Below are 18,314 nucleotides of genomic sequence, written 5' to 3'. Positions count from 1 at the left end.
GACAATGCATAATAGATTCTCATTTAGAGCAACAGGCAGGAAAAAAAAAAACAAATAACAGAACTGGTTACAAGAGATTTAAAATATAATGAAAGATCAATGCCAAAAACCAAACATTGCTAACAAATGTTTTCTTTTTTTAATTTTTATTTACAGAGGAATGTATGTCTGGCTTAACACATAAACCTTTATATTGACAAGTCCTGCAATTTAAAGCACATACTGATTTGACAACCATTATGATTTCAAGACATAATATATTGACTTTAACTTGATAAAATCTTCAGTACACACAAACACACGCACACACAAACATGTATACTCTGTCAATTTCTAACAGATTTACTGGAATGATTTCACAAGCAACTATAAAGATACAATGTAAAAAACTCTTACTTCAAAAAAGTCCAAAGAAATTTCCAAAGAAATGCATAAAAAAAAAAGAAAAAAAGAAAAAAAAGAACCCACAAATAGGCATTGTCGACACTTAGGAGGATATTATTGTTTTCATATCTGCTTGCAACCGGACATATTTATTTTTTCCACTCCCAATGTCTCATTGGAAGATGATGAACATCTATTGCACGTTTCTAAATACAGATACACACGAGTACAAAGTCACGAGCCCTGGCTCTGGTCTCATTTCATTGGGAGGGAGTCAAGGAAATGAGACAGAGAGGACAAATCCTACATCTCAATAAATACCTACACCCAACACATTACATTAAGAACATGACATTTACAATATATAATAATAAAAGATTTGTCTTGAAGGAAGAACATTTTTCAGTGGGAATGCTTGTCTTTTTTTGTTGGGTTTTTTGCAACGGGGGTATAATCGTAATAGTTTCAGCATTTGTCCTTTTTATTATTAGAAATATTATTGTGCTGCTGGTTGGATGGTGGCTTGGACTGGTGCTTTTATGCCTCTGGCTCATAGTCCTGGCTCTCCTGGGGAGAAAGAAGAACAGATGTTAAGAGACAGGCGGGTCAAATCTGCAGCACAAAGAAGCTCCAGGTGAAATTCTATTAATATTTAAGCGCATGAAATTCCACTTAAATCGGTTTAAGAAGAATACATATGACAGAGGGCTTATGCTAACACATGATCACACTCTGCTGAAGGCAATGATGTCACTCCATCACAGTGAGCGCCTCTGCTGCTTCAGTGCCTCTCTCCAGCCTGCAGAGGGCACCACAAGCCTACACCAGTTTCAAGGACGTGTCGTGAGCACATTCCCAGCATCCTTGTAACCCTGCACACGCCTCCTCCACGCACATTATCATAAAAAAATAAAAAAGAGCACAGCCTCCAGGAATGTGCAATAGTCTTAGGTCATCTAATGTGTTCACAAAACCAAGAGTAACACTGGATGAGATGGATTTTTATCTCCAAATCCTCCCTAAGAGGGCCCGATTCACTCTGCAGCACTCCACATTCACAGCAATGCAGGGAGACCCTGACATTACCCACAATGCATGGAGGCAGACAGCGTCATCACCACACCCATTCAGACTAGAGCTCACAGATTGCTGGTGTAGCAAAGGGTGGGGGAGGGGAAAGTGATGCGGAGGAGAGGAGTAGGAGAGAGAGAGATGGAGGAGGACATGGATGACACAAGCTGCTGCCTCTGAGAAATTCACTTTAAATTTGCATCTAAGGGAATATCTCAGTTTTATTTCTTTAGCTGATTAATGCAATAATCCACTGATGGGAGACTGTAAGTGGGCATGAAAAGAAAATCCTGACTAAAAGCACAGAATAAATCAAACATTTTTAGAGACTGCGCAAAATCTCACTTTAAATCTTCCTCCAACTGAAGCTGATTCTGATTATTTTAATGTCCTCTCAGAATATCATAATTTTCTGGCTTAAAACATAATCCATGCAGTACTGTAAATGATCATATGTACTGGTAAAATGATCTTTTCAACATTATGTGCATTGTGTGGTATTTTTATTTACTCTTTGCTATTTAAAATCCGGTCTCAAAGCAATAGGTTTTGCACAGTTTGTCTCGCCCCTGACAGCCAAATTCCAAAAATAACCATCTGTGTCAGACTCCCATCCTTCTTACACACATGCGCGTGCGCACACACACACACACACACACACACACACACACACACACACACACACACACACACACACACACACACACACACACACACACACACACACACACACACACACACCCCGCTCTGTGTAGGTAGGCGGTGCTATATTCACTGTACTCACTGTACAGTGTGGCAACTGGCTTGTTAAGCCCTCTGTTTTCATTTCCAGAGAAAATGAGAATTACCTCAGAGTGAGCTGTAGTGTTTGTGTGGGACAGAAGTGGAGGGCAAGTGTGGAGTGCTATTGAAATGCAATACAGCTAAAATGTGTAACCATGCAGAGCTACTGAATACTGATGAACCTCCATCTACTGTAAGTGAATAGACTCAACTACAGTCCGGCTTCATAGGGTTTTTTTTACAGGCTTTTCACAAAACACACAAAAAGCTTTTTACAGTATAATCATATGGTTTAATTTGAACACACGGACATGAGATACTTTATTGCACTTTGTGTCGTGTAGGCTGATTACCTGCTGGGTCTCGTCATATGTCTCCCCTTCTGGCTCCAGCATCGCCTCTCCCTGGCCCTCCATGGCCTCCTGCCCGTACTCCTCAGGCTGCAGAGACACAGACAGGAAGACGGAGGCGATGAAGAAACAAAAATGACATTAACAGCAGTAGTATATGTATTACATCATCTTTACATTTGAGTCACGGAGCTCAGCATCCGATTCTTTGAAAAATGATACCCGACGATCTTTGAAAAGCTCAGAAGGCGGTTTCACAAACGCTTACCGATTTTCTGAATCCCAGAATCCCCAAAGACTCTCACAGACATGTGCATGAACAAATATTCTGTCTGTTGCAAAATCAAACATATATACTAAATCTGTCTCTTTAGTTGCTAATCCAGGCAGACTGATATGGATGCTTTATTTTGTATGAAAATATGACTTAATTGCAAGTGACATGATAGAAATCTTTAAGTTTGGTTCACATACTATAAATAGAGTGACGATGTCTGTCATTTCTAGCTACCATCGTCTTTTGATCAGGAAACAGTCACGACTTGTGAAACAGATTAAAAATCTTTTCTGTTGTGCAGGTGACTAAATAATCTTTCATCCAGGTGTTTAGAAGAGATACTAAGTGTGATAAGTGTTGTTAGATAACTTGTGAATCTTCAGTTATGTTAACATGTCAGGGATGGCAATGTCGGTCCGTCAGTCCGTCCACCACTTTGGTCCAGACTGAAGTATGTTAACAACTGTTGGATGGATGAGATTTGATATTCATGATTCCATCTGGATTAGTTGCAATAACTTTGAATATTCCCTTAACCCGAGAAAATAATTTGGTTAATGTGTAAATTTTAGCATGCTAATGAGTTTCACAGCCAGTAACAATTAGTCATGCCGTGTTACTTTGAATTTGTGAAGGAAAATTTGTTTTTCCTCTCATGCCTTCACAGACAATGGCAAATTTATTGATTTATGGACTGATTGGGGACAACTTTTAACAAAAACAAAACTATATCAAAACATTCTTTTAACAATCCTCACACAACTATACATATTGTTTTAAAAATCGTTCTTACTCAAGGGGATTGCAAAGTGCCAGAAATACAAAAACAACGACAGTGGCAAATGATATCTGAGGGATCACTTTCAGAGTGATTTGTTGAACACTAGAAGCACTGACAGCCAAAATCAAATCCACAAAATCCATATAAATTTCCAGGGTGTCACAGTCAACATGGCAAGATGACATTGCGGAGAGATCATTGAGGTTACACAAAATTCACTCCTGTTTGATAAAACAAATCCAGCTACACCTGCATCTACTCATGAACGAGAGACTTGTGCTCATGACAGCACAAAATGTGAATATTTATGATGTCTTTCTAGTCTTAAAGCTTAAATGTTGGCTAGCTCAGTGGTGCTAGGTGAGCTAGCAGTAGATGCACTTCCTTCTGTGATGTGATATGGTTGGCAGGTGTAGTTCTGTTGAAAGAAAATAGTTACCACATAAAACTGCTCACAACAAGGTCTGTGGATTATCTTAAGTAACTGGGTGAGGATTTCTGGTAAGTCACATTGGATTGAATTTTCACATGTATTTTTTTTTGCGCTCCGAGCACCACAAGACGAGTGCCATCTAGTTCCATTATATTTGAAAGAGAGGAGATGTCTCTACGGCCGATATCGCAGACATTCTGCAGCTCACACCAAAGCAACCTATATTGATAAATAGCACTACAAGAAAAGGGAAAAATATATACTTTTGTTTTGTGGAGAACTGTCCCTTTAATCACAGCAGGTGTAAACATGATTTTCCTTTTGAAGCAGACAGCGCTCCATCATTGCTGCACCTGCTACTATGAGCCCTTTCAACAAAGCTAGTGGGTCAGCACACATTTATTTTTAAACCCAGCACTAATCAAGTCAATTAGGTCAGTGAAGAACAGACTGTAATCCTATGTACTGTATCAAGCTGGTGTTATTGCTGTAAGCCCACCAACACGATTAGCAAAGCCTTAAGCGCTGCACAATGAGAAACCACCATAAAGACACACCTAATCAGACGGATCATTGCCTGAAAACAAAATGAACATGACAAAAGGCTATTTGTGTGATTATAAGAGATTGCGTCTGATTGGTCACATTTGAATTCAGACGAGACTCCAGTAAAAAACGAGAAGCCTGATGCTCAGACTTTTTATTTATCTATAAACTATTATTTTATTTATATCTTAAAAAAAATTTCAGTAAAACATTTTATTGTATGAATTGTATGAGAGAGAATCATTAGAAAATGATCAAATGAAAACATAGAATATAAAAAAATATATATTTAAACAATTCTAAAGGAAAACTATATAACTATTACAATTATATATTTGAGATTAAGTTATAGGAAATAAATAAATATGTATTATTAATATTGTTAATAACATTAATAATGATCATAGTTCATTTTTTTCCAGGTAATTATTGTTTGTTTGTTCTTTACCTTTTTTTCCTACATTTTCTTGTAACTTTTTTACTAATTTCTTTTAATTAATTTCTTGTTAAGTTGTGAAAGGAATCAAGCCAATCTGCTTAGGTTTCAAAGGGTTAAGCAGATTCAGCCCAGCACACACTAGAATGAATAAAGGAAAGTGCTGCACATGTGATAATAATGTCAACAGTTCATCAATATGTTGTCAGGGTGTTGAAATGTGTAGCTTTATCACTTAGATATGGCCCTCAAGAAGCCTATTAGAGCGGGCTGTCAGATTTACTAGATTAGTGAGTCAGTGGAGAGGGTCCAACTCTGAGGGATGAAGGCTTTGGACAGCACAAGGAACTCCCTGTTTAACTGACAGTCTGACAGCGAAAGATGAAATGTCAACATGCTGACAGCACACAACCAAGTCATTTAACATGCCAAACACAAGCAGTGTGTAAGTAAAAATGTGAGCTTGGCTATATGTTGAATTTTCCATGTTTGTGGAAAGACAAATCGAATCCACTTCTCTTCTCAGATCAAGGTGTGTATAAACTGATCTGAGAGGAGACAGAGAGCGGTGACATTAGCAAAGGTCTTCAGCAGGTCAGGGTACAATAATGGAAAGGCTGCGTTAAAGAAAGCTGATAGTCCCACAGAGAGATTGTTTAGCTCTTTCAGAGCACCTGAACAGTGAAACAGGCTCTGAGCTGAAGCTATTTTATAGACTGAAGGCAGCTCTGTGTGCGGAGCGGACTCTGTGGAACGATAATTCATCCTCAGGAATTCTCAAGCTTCCTTAAATAAAACAAGTGTAAAACAAAGCCTTAGGACAATTTCAGTTATTCCTATTTATCTGTATAAAGGCTGCCAATCAGCAGTTCACCCATGTACATTCTGTGATGTACATTTTGCAGTGTAAATGTTGAGGAAATCATGCTGTGCCGCATCCTGTTTTATTCTTCCAAGCATTGAGAAACATATTTTTAACTCAAATACACAACTTTTTATCTGGTTAGAGAAGTTCAAGCACAGCAAATGTCTGTGCTAACAGATGTGGACCAGTAACTCTATATTAAAGTGACACGCAAATTAATCAGCCCGTGTTTATCCTTGCTGTCTAAATCTGGCTCTGCTACAACCAAAATCCTGTCCAGACTAATGAACACAACTTGCAGCAAGTTGCCAACTGTAAGTGAGGCTCCGATCTGGATCTGAGGTTGTTTTTTTTTTCTCTGTCACTTGTCCTCAGGCACGTGTGTACAAACGTAAGTACGCTGAATCAAGAATAACAGTGAGCTCTTGAATTGTTGCCATGCTTATATACAAAGCGGAGTCTTTTCAAAATATGCATGCTATTAAAAGGGCACTCCACTGAATTCATACATAAAGCTTAATGTAGTTGTCCACATGAGTACTACTCTGCCTCCAAAAACAGTTGTCTAATATCTTGAGGAAGGATCTGGAGGAAGTTTTGCAAAATCTGAGAAAATAACCCTGATGATGACATCAAAGATGCTATTGGGCTGCATTATGGGAAATAGGATCCAATGTTTTGGGGTTTAAAAGTCAGTATATTTAAAATTTTAAAATATGTGTCCTGCTGCGAGTCCCAAAACTTTGTGGGCACAAAATATTACATTTCTGGGTGCTCCTTTGGAAAATAATTTTTCGATTTGACACATAAAAAATTTGTCTGAGTGTATTTTAAAGTTGTATTAAGTAGGGCTGTACTGAATAGTTGGAAGCTTCATTCATATATGATATTCAGAACCTAAATCAGCATATGAACCTGCACAGCTTTATTTTTCTGCATGTCTATTTGTTCTATTTAAACACAGTATTTCTGCACAGTTGCAGATGAAGATAGGCTACACTGATATCAGGATTATTCTACCATTTGTAAAGTCAGATTCCAGTGGGGACTGCTTACGATTGACTGGTGTGATCCAAACATTTCCAATAATTCCAGGGCATTGTAAAGTCCAAAAGTCAAAAAATTGTAAGACAAGACAAAACAAAACAAAACAAAACAAAACAAAACAAAACAAAACAAAACAAAACAAAACAAAACAAAACAAAACAAAACAAAACAAAACAAAACAAAACAAAACAAAACAAAACAAAACAAAACAAAACAAAACAAAACAAAACAAAACAAAACAAAACAAAACAAAACAAAACAAAACAAACTCCCCAAGCATAGATGTTATCATTTCCAAAATCACATGTTGTTATTTAAAGAAAAAGTATGATTCTAACCCAAATTGTTGGCATTAAATCTTTAAAAAAAAACCAAAGAAACCCTGTTTGTTCTTTTGCCTGCCTCACACAGATGAAGGCACGTACCCGTGTTACTAAAGTGGTCTTACAGCAATCTAACAGCACCCTAAATTTCATTTATTCATTAAAGAATAATCATTTTTTTAAAAGAACAACTAATTTAATCCAATGAATAACTTATTCAAATTGAGGATTTTGTTCAAGTATTTTTTAAGGTGACATAAAGTCATACAGTCACATAAAGTCATAAAATATGACTACAGACATTTGAAGCTTCATTCAAAAAAAAACCAACAACAACAAATAACTAAGAAGAAGCTTAAATGTAAAAATTAATTCGGTACAGCCCTAGTATTAAGTATAGCACTGCTGCGTCTTTACATTGTATAAGAAGAGCCAGGGGGTCTTTATGTACTGCCTTACCTAATCTTTTGAGAAGATTTAAAATATTAAAACTGTAATTAAACAGCTAGGTATTTTTTAGGTTTTGGACTATCCAAAGAAAGCAATTTGATGACGGCCCTTTGGGTTGTTCAAACTCATAGCATATATACTTATAATATGAACAACTTTCAAATAATGATTAATGGACCAAACAAAAAATAAAAAATATATTTATAGATTAATTGATAAAGAAATATAGGTGGTTGCAATCATGTTTGTAAAAAAAAAAAATACAACCCAAATTACATCTAACAAATGCCATACTAACCACAGATATGTATTATTCAAAGCTTTTAAACATGCACGTTTTCCCCAGTCATCTCTGATGTGATTTCACAGAACCCACTGATATCCTGCAGGTGTGCGTGAACACACTGCAATACTTTATCTGATAAGAGGGACTCACTGAAACTAGAACGGTGTGTTACTCTTGACAGTTTGCGCTCGCTGGGAGCTGATGGAGTATAAAATGGCATACATACATTCATGTCAGCAGGGAACTCGTCCTTTTTCACCAGGCCGGTTGCAGCAACGATGTTCCCGACGGCTCCAGTGGTCTTCTCAGCCACTGCAGAGAGAAACAAACATAACACACACACATACACATGTAACATGATCTGCACAGATTCAGCAGACAGATTAAAACCATGCACATCATTACTGCCCTCTCTTGTTTCCCAATTGATTATTGTGCAAAATGACCACTTAGACATGCCCCCTACAACACAAACTCTCCCCTGTCACCATAATGAATTTGCCATTTTCCTGTTAGGAGTAAGTGTCAGTAAACTGGCATGAATCTGAGCTTGTTACTGGTACAGTAATGATGGTTACATTTGACTAACAGAATGAAAACTTACCTGTGCCCACGCTGTCTTTGGCCTTGCTACCTGAATAAAGAATAAAAAGAAATTTGTTAGAAAATGTGTGAAGTACCATTTGACATTTTGCATTTCAAGACTTTTCTGTTTGTTTGTGTATGAACAAAAACATTTTAATTAAAGTAACCACTGAAGCACTGCTAACACTCATTTCAGAGTTTTTTCCCACCTTGTACTTTCATAAAATGCACCATTACTGACCTTATATTGTGTAACATATGTATATATGTACACTTATTCTGCTATTCTGCAGATACTACAGACATACTTTTATTATGTATGTAATAGTTTGTTTGTTTTATTGCAGAGATGACACTTAAAGTTTCATTGTACTTTGTATATTGACAATAAATTTTATTCTATTCTATTTCTATTCAAACTGATCTTTTACCACTTGAATAGATCAAAGTAGGGCTGTAAACTTCTGGCTGTTTGGGTGGTCAATATGCTCTTGTGCGATCGAATTCTCATTGGCTGTGCGTCCTCTAAAGCGTTTCTTTTCCCAGCTGGAAACAGCAATTGTTGTTATTCAGTACTTGTTATTTGTCCCCTATGACAGTTGGTCTTTACGGTATTTGTTCCCGCCCCTCTCCACTGTGATGGCTGGTCAAATTGACAAGTGCAGCGTTTTACCCAAATTTAAATATTTTTCCACTCAGGAAAAGGAAACAGGACAGGAAAAAAATGCTTTGGTGGACACACAACAATAACAGATAGAGTGCACATATTATGGTGCTCGGGTCATTATTGGGTGTTTACCCCCACAGCACTCAGGTGAGATCGGCCTTTAAAAAAAGATGTCAGACCATGAGCAACAGGCATCCAAAGCCCCTTTAGTCTGCCTGTTCAAGGATGGGAATATTGCACTGTTATGCCACCTCGCTGTTCTGTGGGCTGCGGAAGATTGCAGAATGGACAACAGAGTTGTCTCGCCTTTGAGTCGCCAGTGGAGAAAGTAACAGTGCTGGATCGAGGTCTGTGTAAAAGGGACAGCCAGCAGGATGTAACCATGGGCCGCATGGATGTGACATTTAGACGCCGTGTTTATGTGTGCGGCCCACTGTGGGAGAAAAAAGCAGCTGGTAGCAGTTAGCGGCTAAGTCACAGAAGAGGAACAGCGGCCATAAATATCCAAAAATTGGGAAAACAAAGAGATTCGGGGCTCCTAACCCTCCCAGCAGAGGATGACATCAGCCACCATATGATGGTACATTTTTGTTATTGCCATGTTAAAGCCATTGTTACTGTTTAGAAAGAGCTGCCGACGCATGTGTTATATGTCGCACTAGAGGCAGACACTGTTGTGTTAAACGTCAGGCTTGTCACGCCTCTATTGCTTCTGTGATGCCGGCATGCTATCTAAATGAAGCAGAATGACGCATAGAAGGCATAAAGAAGGGATTTAGCAGCGCAATCTCTGTGTAAAAAGGTCTGGTAACCACCAATTCTGCATTTTTTAAAGATACAGCACCGCAGCATGCTGTTTATCACTGCTCATTTTAAACTGTGAAATGTCGCTTTGAATTTGTCATATAAGTAATGCATTACCAGCTTTATTATTTATTCACAGTTTGCCACTACTCCAGAGGTACTAGAGAACAATCCTGGCTGCAGCACTCGGGTTGCTCGGTACTTTTATTGTGAGTTATTAAACTTTGTGGCTGACTCAAACCAAAACCACCAATCAATGCTTTGACCTTTGGCAGATCTCATCCATCTTAACTTCACTCCATCAAGCTATTTGGGCAATCAACTGTGTGCCCACTGCTCCTGATCACTCGAGCCTTGTCATCCTCTCTACTGTGCAGCAGTGTACGTGGCTTATTGGTCCCTGGGGGCCTTTAAAAGCCAACTGAGGAGAGGCTGGATGATGATGAAGTACAGAAGCGTCACTACAAAAGGGGAGCCTCAAAGCAAAAGGTACTTCTAAAATCTGCATCCATTTAAGCATCTGCTGTGGTGAAGTGCAGTTATAGTAACACAAACGGATAATGGCCATGGGTAAAAATTTAGATATATTAACAAATGAGGTGTGCCATTTTAAGGCTTATTATTCTCCAGACAATAAAACAATGGCACAGAATTACAAAATGCTGTAAGTTGTCTTAAACCCTTTGAAAACTGAGCCAATTGATTTTATTTCTTTCAAAAACATGGGGAAAAAGGCAATGACAAACATGGCAAGAATTGTCCAACAAATTACAATAAATTATTAAAATGTGACAAAGAAAATAACATGAAAATTAGTTTTTAAAAAGGGTGAGAATTGTTTGAAAATAACCAAAAACTAGGGAAGAATACTCAGGAAATAATATTTATAATTATTATAATTATATATTCAAAATGATGTTAAACAGAAAAAAAAATCGGGTAATTTTATTGTGTATTTTTGATCTTTGCTTTCTTTTTGGCTTATTATGACTTTGTATTAACTCCTGGCTATTTTTTGGGCTATGTGTTGTTAGGCTGCTCATTGTCTCCACCCCATCTTCTCTGAAAATGATCAGATTAAGTCTTGTTCTTTGGAGTGACTTCTAAATGTGACTTGATGCTCTAACATAAAAAAACCCAATTTCACATGCAAATTTAACCTTAAATATAGCAAAATATTATCACTCAATATTAATAATAAAAATTAGCATTCCAATAATTATTTTTTTGAAACTAAGAGTATTTTTTTTTTGTATTACAATTTCAGGTTGTAGCTGTGGTTTAGCAAATGCTAGTAACAGGGATTATAGCTTGAATGAAACTGTAGAAAGGAGCTGACGTATACCGAGGCTGTCGCTCTGGGTACAAAGATGCTCTGGGAATGATGTTGTTGGTTGTGACATTAAATGGCATCTAGTACAGCAGGGTTTTCTCATTTCCGCCTCTCCTTCTTGCCTTACTCAGGCTGACTGCTCAGCTCAGCTGGGTGGGCGGTCTGCAGCAGCTGTCAAAAGGTGGGCCACAGGCCTATCAGATCACTCTTACCCCTCCTCCAAGAGGGGCCTTCAAGCAAATCAAACGCAGCTTTCTAGGGCATGATCAACAAGCAGCACGCAGAAGCACAGGGATGCCACAGAAATGCTCATTTCCCTTCCTGAGCACCACAGGCTAAAAGGCGTGATGAGACACGACACGGAGAAGACGAAAAGGAGCCGGCACGTGTTTTGACTGCAGATTGACATGTTTGGTCACGGTGCTAAATATGTAGGGTAATTGGATTCCATCTAAATGCAGACACATCTGACAACTTCTCCTGGAATACCCAACGTCTCTTGAAAAACATGCTGTCACTGGATCAATGGCACGAGCTGAAGACTGTGGAACTACCAGCAGGGGTGTCACTGGAAGTTCGGGCTCTCTGACATGAGCTCAAAAACTGACAAAATAAATATCTGTAAACGGCTTGCAGGTCCCAGGGACCGAGTCCAGCTCCGAGTGCCTTGAGTCATCTGGCCCTCCCCCCATTCACCCCTCACAGACCAACTGTACGCTACAAGCAGAGCTGGCCCATATGGAGGAAATAATTTATTATTCACAACATTATGTTTGTCAGTATAGATATATTGCTGGGTAAACACATGAAATCACATTAAATGTAATAAAACAAGTAATGCTCCTTCAATGTGTGGTACATGAGAGTCATGTTTCAAGCAAAAATGCCAAACATGATCTGCTCCCAGCCTCTGAATCACGATAATTTTCATCTTTTCTTTATCTTATGTAACTGTAAACACTAAATATTTGGCTTCTGGACTGCTGCTTGGACAGAATAAGCTGTCTGAAGATGTCACCGTGAACTCTCAGGGAACTGTTATTTTTTTTCCCTATAATTTTCTGACTTTTAAAAAATGTATTTAACCTTTATTTAACCAGGTTTGTGCCATTGAGATCAAAGATCTGTTTTACAAGGGAGACCTGGACAGCAGCAAACCAGCGTTGACAAATCTTAATGGCCTTTCAATGGCCTTTGTTTTCTCTTAGTGGTTTTAATATTCTAGTATTTTATAATCTATCATGCTTGTAAATGAAATTCCCAGTTTTATTCTGTTTTACATTTATGCACATATAATATCGTTTTGTAATTCCTACTGCCATTTATTGTTGTTATTGCTATTTAAATGTGGACTACTATTTGTGTGCCATTTCCTTAAACATTTTTTTTTTAATAAAATTGATTTGATTCAACATAAAATTAACATAAAAGCAAATCAATTTGATGATATTTAAAATGATGAGATAAAAGGTTTGCACACAGACAGCCTGGACTCGATAGATTTCACCTTGGTTTTAAACTCACTGAAGGTCACCGTGTCTTGAAACTTAAGATCACTCTGCAGATGTTTCCATGCAGAAGCTACAGAGAACCCAAAAGTGTTCTCCTAGTTCAGATTTAACAATGGGCACAACAAAATGAAAAAGTACTGCGACTAGAGATTGTCACTTTTATAGCTCATGTCTAAAAGAGAAGATAAATTACCAACAACAGTCTTGTAAATAAAAACACAGCACTGACTGGGGGTGGGGCTCACCAGAGGGCCCATGATGCAATATCAATGTGACACTTAAATCACAATACAATATTATTGTAATTTTAAATGTGATGCGAATATGTTGAGTATTGTGATATATATATAGTGGTATATTGCATTTTTTAACCTCTTTTCAACTGCAAATTATGTGAACAAAGTAGAACTTTGTCAACATCTATATTATTTAATAGGATATAAAGTTTTAAGTCTGTTCACCTCACTTCAATAATTCTTATTGCAGCAAATTGTATCTATTGTACTTAATAGTACAATTGTTTATTTCATTATACTAGTAGGCTACCAAAAGTTCAGTGAACCTGTAATATTAATAATTTACATAAAAAGAAAATCGATACTTGGCGTCTGTGTATCAGTAGGATATTGCCAAACAAAAATATCACAAAACTATTCTGTATTGATTTTTCCATCACCCCTTCTGGTGACTGAGGCAGCGTGTACATAAAGCAGGCCTATTCACTTTCATACATAAAAAACAATGGTGAGCAAGAGATCCACCGTTTACAATGACTCTTGGAGCCCAATAATACACGTTATCCAGCATGTGAAGACAGTGAGCACAGGCAGTGATGTACATTACTGTAATCAATGCCTTGCAAAAAGGCAGACTGCCGCAATATCCAACAGACCAAAACATTTATGCAATGAAAATAATATTTAGTAGAGTGAATGAAAACCAAACTATGCAATTCTGATTAGGTTCTCTAAAATGTGGCCGATATCTCTTTGTTCAGCATTTGAATTTATCAAGCTTGCTATTAATTATTTAGACAACAGAACTGGTAAGCAATGGCTATCTTGACATCAAAATTTAATTATTTTATAATGATTTCACACCATTAATGAATAACGCTAAATTATTGCCCAGCAACACAGACAATTCAATAATGCATAGCACTGCTTTAACAAGTGAGAGGTAAAGCTGGAATATGACGACTATGAGAGTTGGGGGTTTTTTAATGTTCTGCACAGGATGATCAAAGGGGTTAGACAATGTGTTTGTCCGTTTCTATTGCACCATGTCTCGTGTGCTTATCTGAATGATGATCAAAAACAAGTTGGGCCAGAAATCTAAGGCACATATTTGGCAATTGCACTTTAAAATCATGCAACAGAGGCACTAATCTGTACAGATATCTGTAATGATGTTCATTACAAATAAGGCTGCACTGTAAACAACAAACACAGAGGCCTTTGGTCTGCTTGTCTCCAGGAGGAGACCGCAGGCTGAGACTGTTTTACAATCTGCTGCCGTCCGATGTCCTGACATGTGGCAAGAGCTGCTCCCACCATCCTGCTGCCCCACCCCCACCCCTGTTCCCGTCTCCAGCCTGTAGCCCAGGCAAGTCAGGCGAGAGGGCACGAGGACATTCAGAGCCTCGTATCAAATCATGTTTGTCAAAAATAACTTTTTATCCCTGCGCATCTTTTTGAAAAAGTACTAGTAAATACTTGCGTCTTTATCTGGGTCCTTGCTCTTTCAATGTCTCTTACTTTTGTGCTCCTTATTTGTTTGCCTGATCGCCTCTGCTTTTCGATTTGTTGCCTTTTAGTTTAAAATAATATTTTTTCTCTCTTGATTTTCTATATAACGGTACCTCTGTTGGGCTTTTATTTTTGTATTTGATTGTGTTGTAGCATTATTTCCACCACTGTTGCTAAATTCTATCCTTTATACATCTATTCCCTGACTTGCTCTGTATATTTTCCTTGTGCTTAAAAAAAGTTAGAAAAAAACCCTCCAAATACTAGCTATATACTTAATACAAAAGGAAAATTGCTGAATATTTAAGCCTTTGAAACCTATATCATCACCCTTTTTCTCATGCTGCTTTTGGGCACCTTTAACAAATAATTAAACCTTTGAAACCTGAGCCAAATGGTGCAATTTCTTTAAAAAAAATATGGAGGAAAAAAGGCAATGAGCAACTTGATAAGAAATGTTTCACAAATTCCAAGAAAATTAGTTTGAAATTTATTTTTAAAAAGTTGGGGGAAGATGTTGAAGGGGGGGAAAAAAACTAGGGGGAAATTATATTTATAGCCAATTATCATATTTACATATTAAAATTACGCTCCACAATTTTTAGAATTTTAAATTCCTTTTCCAAGTGATTTTCTTTCTTTATTTCTTTTTTAAATTTGTATTTTTTTCTAATTTTCAGATAATTTTCATGTATTTTTTTTCATTGATTTCTTGCTAATTTCTTCTGCTGTTGGTCATTTCCTTCTTTACAAATTTTTGAAAGATATCAAACCCGTTTGCTCAGGTTTCAAACACTGCGTCACCCTACATAAGTAAAACAAAGCTATTAATCAACTTTCAGGCTGGTTTATTCATTAAATTACTGCAGCTATAATAAACCACTCTGAATTTTAAGGAGTGCATTCATCTTTGCACTGTCACATAACAGTTACTTTAACTTACAGCACATATTGAGCGCAATAAAACAGCTGCAGCTACACAGAGGAAACCATGAAGGTGTCACCCAACTGTGTTATGATGGTGCACAAAGATAAAGAATAAGCAGTACACCCAGCCTGGTTCCTCTCACGAATGGGGGGAAACAGGCTATTTATTTCAAGTTATTGTATAATTTAACCATTTGTTTCAGGACATTTGTGCATGCTGCAAGAGCTGATTTATAAAACATTCTCTCTTGCTGCTCATGCATAGAGGAGGAGCATTAGCAGTCTCAAAGGGCCTGTGTATGAGTTGCATGTAAAATAACTTGAAATAACAGATTCGTGATCATCTTACCTACAAACATGACTCCTTCTTTAGTCTTTTCAGCCGCCACTGCAACTCCTTCCTTGGTTTTCTCTGCGGCCACAGCCATCCCCTCTTTCGCTTTAGACAAACCCTTCATAAACACATCCATCTTGGCCGAGTTACTGTGGAGAGAGATGTTGTCAGTCACCATCACTGTTTATGTACACATGTCAATTTCAACTTATTTATATGCATCTGTGGCATTAACTACTTCAAATTAATAACCAAATGTATTATTTCTATCTATTTCTACAACCCTCTCTGGATATCAGTCTATTATAAGAGCATAGTAAAAGAGGGCAGCACTGCCTCCTGTGGTAGATCGTGACAGCTGCAGCCCAGCCATCAGGCTGTAGTAACCCCCCCAGTTCACTCATGCGTTCAACCCTCTTTTTTTCACATCCTCGTCAAACCATTAAATATTCAAAAGCGAAAGATTTCAATGAAATGGTTAATTGTGGAGGAGCTCATTAATTATTGCTCGCCTGTAATGCTACTCTCAGTGGCAGCGAGATGGCAGGGCTGCGCCTGGGAAAAAAGAGAGCAGGCCCTTTTTTTAAGGGACTGTACATCACATTATACTAGAAGGTGGCATGTATCGCAAGAATGTAGCTGGGGGAAGGGAGGCACGATCTGTCATATCTGCATGCATCACGGTTTTAATGTTGAGTTATGTGGATGTAATGTGAGCTCGTCCGATCACATGCAGGGAAACATTTAAATAAATCAGACAAGGCTGCAGCTCGAATTATATTATGCACTACACACCAGTCCTCCCAGTGCCATCCTGGGGGTTGCAGGTTTATGACCACATGCATATAATTCCACGATATCATTTCTCACATTTGCATCCGTACCTGACTGGATTTCTTTGCATAATTTTGCAGACAGAAATTGATAATAAACTGACACGGAGGGCATGGTAATTAATACATATATACAGTATACACATAGGAATGTTGGTTACAAGAGTTGATTTAGACACGGTGCAAACCAGTGCCTTCCAATGACGACGTTCACATGCACGCTCCCTAAATGGTGGTGACCTCTATATGCTTAAAAATAACACAAAAAATTAATGCCAGGCAAAAATGAGTACTTACCTATGTACAAATAGCCGTCGACTTGTCCCCTTATGATTCAGTCGCAGAGTCGAGTCACACTATCGTCCAAATGGGAGATATTTTTCAGATGATCACTAGGTGGGCCTTCCTCGGGCTGATCTCCACACACAGGGACGGCCCCCTTCACAGTGCGGCTGAGACTATCACGTCCCCCCTCCTGCTCCTCCTCCTCCTCCTCCTCCCTCCCCCGCCCCTCTCTCTCTCCACCATCCTCTCCACTATTGATCAGCCCCAGATGTCAACTGGTACAGCACGGAAAATGAGTTTAACAGAGACACAACGTCATCTTGTCCCTTTACTGTTGCATCAGCTCAAAACCGTGGAAAAAAACACGTATTATGGCTGTAAAGTGATAATGGGAATATATAGTGACACTATAAAAATGTAATTGAGCACAATAATATGGACTCTGCGTGCAATTACTATCTCCCATTTGTCAACATTTAATAAATGAAATAATGTTAGAATAAAATTATATTGAGACTACTTGACCTACTTGGTTATTCGTGGACTCCATTTTGGATTTAACTTTATCACCCCATACTGCACTTTAAACTGATACCATTTTAATTGCCTTTCATTAACAAATGTAACCATCACCCCATTTTAAGTATAATTGCAAACAATTTAATACATCTCCACTGCCCCAATTAGCCAATTAACATTTGTCTCATATACTATCATGAGGTGGTAGACGTTTAAAACCAATCATGCCACTCCTGTGTAGTGTTCATAGTGACATGCGTAGAACAGGAGTGTGATCTGAGGGTAATACCATTATGCCTAAGAGATGGGGGTGGATCGACCCAGCAATACACCCGTGCTGCATATTGATTTTTTTTTTGACCAGCCAGTCAAGTTAATCGATGCCTTGAAAAGAAAAACACGTATGAAGTCAGTCGATATAAGAATTTTACCATTAAATAATTTAAAAAAAATACCACACGGCTTATTTAATGTTAGTATACACGTCGAGTATTAGTCACGAGGTAATTTCTGCTTTGCATGTTTAATGGAAATTCAAGCTAAGTGTCCACGAGCTCACGAGTTTATCGTGTATTAATTTACGACCGCAGCGAAATCAGCCAGTCAGAGCCCTGGTAAAATATCGAACGTTCTGTTCCGGGTCACGAGGCGTTCTTACGAAACAAACTGGACCCAGAGAGTAAACACTACATTGCTTTAATACCGCTGTCGCTGGATACTAAACGTTCCCCTCGTG

At 38.0% G+C, this 18,314-nt stretch overlaps 1 protein-coding gene across 1 annotated transcript; it reads right to left on the bottom strand.

The window, feature by feature from the left end:
- Nucleotides 1-114: 114 nt before the first annotated feature.
- sncb (synuclein, beta) lies at nt 115-17,232 on the bottom strand. The gene is made up of 6 exons (XM_042493679.2): nt 17,072-17,232; nt 15,957-16,090; nt 8,637-8,666; nt 8,259-8,344; nt 2,592-2,678; nt 115-951 (listed from the first exon to the last, which is right to left on the bottom strand). Exons 2-6 carry the CDS (start codon nt 16,075-16,077, stop codon nt 922-924), a joined length of 354 nt encoding a protein of 117 aa, XP_042349613.1. The 5' UTR covers nt 16,078-16,090; nt 17,072-17,232; the 3' UTR covers nt 115-921.
- Between the last annotated feature and the right edge of the window lie 1,082 nt (nt 17,233-18,314).

The sequence above is a fragment of the Plectropomus leopardus genome, chromosome 8 (assembly GCF_026936395.1).
Source record: "Plectropomus leopardus strain MGB_pleo_1.0 chromosome 8, ASM2693639v1, whole genome shotgun sequence".
In the NCBI taxonomy this organism is placed as follows: domain Eukaryota; kingdom Metazoa; phylum Chordata; class Actinopteri; order Perciformes; family Serranidae; genus Plectropomus; species Plectropomus leopardus.
This window is presented reverse-complemented; position numbering and strand designations above follow the sequence as displayed.

What these genes read in the sequence shown, in the direction of transcription:
- sncb (XM_042493679.2), bottom strand. Translation starts at nt 16,077, where the DNA reads ATGGATGTGTTTATGAAGGGTTTGTCTAAAGCGAAAGAGGGGATGGCT. An exon ending in CAAAGACAGCGTGGGCACAG is followed by an intron (nt 8,345 to 8,636) that starts GTAAGTTTTCAT and finishes TTCTCTCTGCAG; the next exon opens with TGGCTGAGAAGACCACTGGA. An exon ending in CATATGACGAGACCCAGCAG is followed by an intron (nt 952 to 2,591) that starts GTAATCAGCCTA and finishes CTTTCTCCCCAG; the next exon opens with GAGAGCCAGGACTATGAGCC.